This window comes from Triticum dicoccoides, chromosome 5A, assembly GCF_002162155.2.
Source record: "Triticum dicoccoides isolate Atlit2015 ecotype Zavitan chromosome 5A, WEW_v2.0, whole genome shotgun sequence".
Lineage (NCBI taxonomy): Eukaryota > Viridiplantae > Streptophyta > Magnoliopsida > Poales > Poaceae > Triticum > Triticum dicoccoides.
The window spans coordinates 427,196,449-427,202,275 of NC_041388.1; the positions used below are offsets into that span (position 1 = coordinate 427,196,449).

General features: G+C 51.9%; 1 protein-coding gene and 1 pseudogene across 10 annotated transcripts in view; one reads left to right on the plus strand and one right to left on the minus strand.

The window, feature by feature from the left end:
- Positions 1 to 209: 209 nt before the first annotated feature.
- LOC119302061 overlaps positions 210 to 5,827 on the minus strand; it is a 12,204-nt pseudogene continuing 6,586 nt past the window's right edge.
- Positions 3,501 to 5,827, plus strand: part of LOC119302062 (vegetative cell wall protein gp1-like) — a 5,480-nt gene continuing 3,153 nt past the window's right edge. The window contains exons 1-4 of one of the 10 annotated variants that reach the window (XR_005147316.1): positions 3,501 to 4,450; positions 5,084 to 5,301; positions 5,431 to 5,546; positions 5,688 to 5,758. Coding sequence is in view for 2 of the 10 variants with exons in the window: in XM_037579080.1 (XP_037434977.1) it covers positions 3,713 to 4,450; positions 5,431 to 5,546; positions 5,688 to 5,715 (882 nt within the window). In the remaining 8 variants the exon portion in view is untranslated. Of the gene's footprint in view, positions 4,451 to 4,897; positions 4,968 to 5,083; positions 5,302 to 5,430; positions 5,547 to 5,687; positions 5,759 to 5,827 lie in introns of those variants that run through there. The other 9 variants (XR_005147318.1, XR_005147320.1, XR_005147321.1 and 6 more) reach the window with 9 other exon arrangements.

A 5,827-nucleotide genomic window follows, 5' to 3' on the forward strand; every position in this document is an offset into this window, starting at 1 on the left:
GAGGAATTCACCCATGAGTCTGCGATTGAGGTTGAGGTTGTTTTTGTCCCTGGCTTCGTAAATTTGGTTGAATTCACCGAGCACAATCCATGGTTGGCCTAGGGGTGGTGTAGAGCTGCACATCTCAGCCAAGAAGCTCTCCTTGAGGCTATCATCTACCGGCCCATAGACCGTGGTCAATCAGAATTGCGAGTGGGAGGTCAGCAGCATAATGTTGGCAGTCATGTTGAATTGCAGGGTTCATCTTATTATTGCGGGTCTTACATGTTGGTCCGTCCAGACATTTCTATCTCACACCTATTACACACACAAAGGTAGCAATAATAGAGGAGCAACACTATATATGCTCGCCCAAAATTCTTCAAATTCTTGCTTGACGCTAGATATTGTTGAAAAGAGGAGGGAAGCGGCAGGGCACGTCATCACCATCGGCGCCCTCAAGAAACCCGGCCTCCCGGCAGAACTCGACGGTGTCTGCTATCGTGTCCCTCAGCGGCCGCTGGCTCCACCCCAGCTTCTCCAGCTTTTCGGAGGTCATAGGAGCCGGGTGATCCATGTCATATATGCTCTCCCTGCCAAATACCCAACCAATCGTATTGTCAGTTAATCCTAGACAACAACAACAACAACATATGCCAAATCATCACGGGATAATTAGAATAGAACTCCTACTCAGATATGTAGGGGTACCCAGGGTACATGCTCTTGAGCAAACGCAACAGCTCCCTGACGGTGATGAAGTGTGGCGCGCAGATGTGCCGGCCGGCGGCTCCGGGTGTCTCGTAGAGCAGGAGCAGCGCGCCGGCGACGTCGCGGACGTCCACGATGTGCCACAGCTTGTCCCTCACCTGATCAGGGCCTCCTGCATGCACACGTCGAAAACATTGTGAATGAATCAAGAGCAGGGAATGCACGTGCTATCGCTGCTTGTTAGGTTAACTCTAATGTGTGAAGTGAAGACGGCTATAGCTAAAACCTTTGAGCAAGTAGATGAGGAACTGGCTACTCGCGTTGACGGTCGGCTGGAGCAGGGGGCCAAACACCAGTGCAGGGTTCAGTGTCACCACGTCGAGCCCGGTTTCACGCCCGTACTCCAGCGCCGCCGCTTCTGCCGCGATCTTGGCAACAGGGTACCAGCTCTGCAAATACATGGTGCAAAATGGTGTCGTCGTGTTTGGATAGAAAAATATACGGTACCACACGTTGTCTCTTAAGTTGTTATTATTACCTCATTGCTCCTACAGAATTCTGTGTCTGACCAACAGCTCTCGTCTCTGATCTTGCCTTGGGGCCAGTCTTTGGGGTTGATCTCCACAGCAACCATGGATGACACGACGACCACTCATCGGACATTTGCGGCGGAGGCGGCCTTGAGCACGTTCGTGGTGCCGGTAACAGCAGGGCCCAACATTTGTAGCTGCACCATTATGTGTACATGTTAGATATGATTCCACATTATTATCATTTTTTTTGTTTTTCTTAATAATTACTATCTCTGCAAAGAAATATAAGATTGTTTAGATTACTATAAAGTAGTGATCTAAGAGCATTTCTAGCCCCTCCTTATTGGCCTACCCTTACAAAAGGCCAAAGGAGGTATGTCGTCGGGTCAAAGTCTTTGACCGTTATTTGGTACAGTTACTGATGTGTGGGACACCCGTTGCGGGCCCATCTATCAGTGGTTGCGCGGTCGTAGATTCCTCCATTGCGCATGTATCGACGCGTGGTGGTACACCCCTTGTGGGCCCAGTGGCTGCGCAGCCGTAGGTGGCTCCATTGCGCATGTACTGACACATGGGACACCCCTTGCAGGCCCACCCGCCAGTGGCTGCGCGGGTCGTCGTCGCCGTCATTCATGGTGGTGCCGCTCTCCGATGCGTGCGAAATGTAACCCGACAGGCGGATGAGGAGGCACTCCTCCTTCGCGTGGCGGGCGCCCTTGGCGGCGGTGGCCTCCTTCTCTCGTGTGAGGCGCTCTGACTCCTCAAGACCGAGGCGGGGCACCTTCACGTTCTTGCATCGAAGGCGCCACACATCGGGCTCTGCCGTGGTCAACGACCTTCGCATGACCTCGCAGAGGAGTGCCTCCTCTGGGTCGACGGGATGGAGCGCTCTCGCTGGCGAGAAGAGCCAGTCTCCCTCGCGGCCGCCGCCAGTTGTCGCTCGCCCAGGCTGCCTTCTCCGACTCCGGCAAGCGCATCCGCATGGGAGCCACGGGCATGAGCACCCACCGCTGCCCGGACAGTGCTAGTGCTGGAGGGAAAGGGGGACCCTGGTCTGGATCTGGAGCGGTGCGGAGCTGGAAGGATGGGCGCGACCCGCCTTCCGCTGGCGGGACATAGGGGAGCTCATTGCAAACGCAACTGAGCTCGAGCTCCCGCCGGTGTCCACTCACAAGCGCTGGATGGGATCGTCATTGCACCCAATATGAAGACGCGGAGTGCGAGCCCTTCCTCGTTTTCCGCGTCGCTGCTAGATCCGTCGGATTCCTCCTTCATGAGACCTTCTTAGACCATGGGATCGTCATTGCTGCCAGAGTCCTGGCCGCAGTTGGCCATGGCGGATGGGAGGGGAAGGGTCAGGGAGGAATCGGAGGAGCCGAGGGAAGCAGATGAGACGAGTATGGACTGGGAAAGTAGGTTTGACTAGGGTTTCGTCCTATTGGGTGCGGATTTTGTGGGGCGACGCGGGCCATAGCAGGCGGGCATGTCCAGACGTCTTCATATCCGCCCCAGATTTGGGCCTGATATGGGAAGTGCCGGTTAGTCCTGGCGTTTGAACCGGCTCTTGGGGAAGCCAGTTGGGTGGCGTTTTTGTTCCAGACACTGATCGGGCATCCTGTCAGGACGTTTGGGGCAGGTGTATCGGGATCCTGTTTTAGATGCTCTAAAGTGCTCATATTAAACTCATTTCTTTGTTCAAGCTAAGAAATGAATTGATCTGGAGCGGCTCAAGAGCCTCGAGGTTTTGGTTTCGCCAATAGAGTATGGATGGAAGAACTAACAGAACTAACATCGTCCCTTAGATCTCATAACAGAACTAACGGCTCCCTTAATTTTGGAAATTTCTCTTTTCTTAGTTAATGGATGGAAGAGAACATCTCTACCGGCCTTTGCACGGCTGTACCCGTTGGTATACGTCCCAAACAAGGTATGCAACTTTGCTTACCTCTGGATCGGTTAATTCTCCTGAAGGAACAGGAGTCGCCACATGGAAAACTCCACGGCATCCGGAAATGGCAGCTGCCATTGCATCATAGTCAAGGAGATCAGCCTTGAAAAGCTTGAGGTTGCTAGCAGCATTATCTAAGCGCCTTAGATGGGCAGTCTTCTTATCACCTGAAACATCAAGAGAATTGAAACAGGAACGCCTTCATGTATATTGTACCATATTCATATGTCGTCTGATATGTACCAGTTACGATGAACAATTTTCAAATACAGGCTGAACATTTTTTACAAACACGATGATTGTTTCTCAAATACACGAGAACATTTCTTTCCCTACTAATAAAGCACGGAGTGCTTCTAGTCGTACGTCGTCGTCACTTTTGCAAAAAAGCCCCTCTATTTTCAAGAATTCAACCCGCAGTCCCTTTTTAAGTTGCTATCTCAGAAAACGTTTCGTTATTACAAAAAGAACCCTGCCGTTTTGAGAATTCAACCCGCGGTCCCCCTGGAAAGAAAAAAAAACCTAGCCACACGAACGACCCATGAACCCCAATCTCATCCACCTCCAGCGCCGCCACGCCCTGCAACGCCGCCGCGCGCCGCCGAACTCCGCCCCGTCGTCGCCCCGCCGGAATCCGCCGGAACTCGACCCGCCGTCGCGCCGCCGCTCAAGCCCAGCTTCTGGATCGGGTCAACGCGGTGGCTCGAGCGGCTGGGGGCGGCGCGGTGGCTCGAGCGAACCAGACCGCTCTGCCTCCCGCAGCTCCATCCTGCCCGAGCTCCCCTCGCCCCCGCAAGCCGCCTCGCCGGCGACCCCACACCTCCGCCGCGCCTCACCGCCGGAGCTCCGGCCGCTCCGCCGCCTCGCCCCTCTCCTCCTTCCTCTCGATCTCCTCTCACCTATTTCTCTCTTTCTCGCTGAACAGGGACCTCCAGAAGGGCCATGGCGCCACCAGCCCTTAATCTCGCCGGATCCGGCCGCCTGCACGCCAAATCCGCCGGAAATGGATCCGTCCCGTCCAGATCCGGCCGGATCCGACCGGGCCCCGCCATCCTCGTCACTGGAGCACCGCCCCGCTCGACCAACAGCGTCGGCGCTGTCTGTCCCTGCCCGCGTCTGCACGAGGACGACGCTCGTCCCGCTCGCTTGCAGCAATCGCATGGGCCGCCGCCCCAGCCGTCCCGGCATCAAGCCAAGGCCCAGCCCAAGCCACATCTTCTGCCGCTCCATCATTGCCCACCTTGAGATCAGCCCCGACGCCACCACCATCTTCAGATGCGTACGCACACTACTTCCTTCTTCAAATTGCTTCACCACATCATGCTGAATTTGCAAATGGCCGCTCCTTACATGTGTGATCGAGAAGCAAGGTCAAGTATGAGCAGGCTGTCAGCGTGTAGTGGTCGGAGATGCCGTCGCAACTTACATGTCGCAGTCACCGGCTCCATGCTAAGATTACGAGGCTCTATGGTTGTATCGTGGTGTTCCAGTAGTAAACTTTCAGGCTGGTTAGATAGGGGATGAAGATGATGTATACTACCTAACGGCCATCGAGTAATAAAAGGAGATGGATTGAACTACATGATTTATGCCATGGGAATGATGAAAAATCTTTGAGTGAGGATGTTGAATAATTCAGTCCTGATCAATGGCTTCTCATAAAAGTCTTCCTGCCAGCAAGAGAGCCCTTGCAGATTTACAGCTTTTAGTGTAATTATTACAAAGAAGACATGCTTAGAGGGCCTATAATTTTACTAAGTGAACATGTACTGATCTCTACATGCTTTTTATTAGAGGTAAAGACGATGCATTGCCTATCCAAGTCTCCATACAAATTTGTAGATGCACATGGCGTTTTATCTATCTGGCTAGCGTTTATATTCAAAACTCTTTTGTCCTTATATCTTTTCAGTATCGCTTTCATGTTTTACTAAGATCTGTGCGGAAACAACATGAGCCTTTGCTGCTTGGTCTGGGATGGTGAAGTGGTGGTTGCAGTGGAAATCGTTAAAGGGGGCACCGGTGTCCTCAGTTATACGGTTACAGAATATATGGAGTCATGCCCAACGTTGCAAGGGAGCCTGTAGTGGGAGGCGACAAAGTATTGGCTGTTACCATAGTATCCATAATGTACGTCATTCTTAATATGCATGCAGTTTGTACCTTTGTATTGACCCACCAATTGGCAATATGTTGACGTGCTCGGTAGGACATGAACAGTTGTGTGTCTAACACATTTTCATGATTTTTTTCTGTCAGGAGTTGTGTCAACACCAACCTCAGAGCTGGAATAAGGAGTGCGCATTCGCATTGATGAAACAACTTTCCCATAGCCCGCTGCTACTGCCCACTACCACAATCTTGCATAGATACTTGTGAGTACATGAGAACATCTGTAGGCTAATAAACAGTACAAACACCAGGCTTAGTTTCGGAGTACATATATTGCATCGACTGGTATGATGTCTGAATATATATCTGACTAGAGCCATCATATGGACAAATAATCTTTGTAGCAGTCTGTTGGATAATTATTGGAGATGATGCACTCTGATGGACAGATATAGAAACCCATTGTTATTTTCAGGTGAAAATCTTGCACATATCTATGTTGAAACCAGCCATTGATGTCCCCAAAATTCACTATACTAAGTAC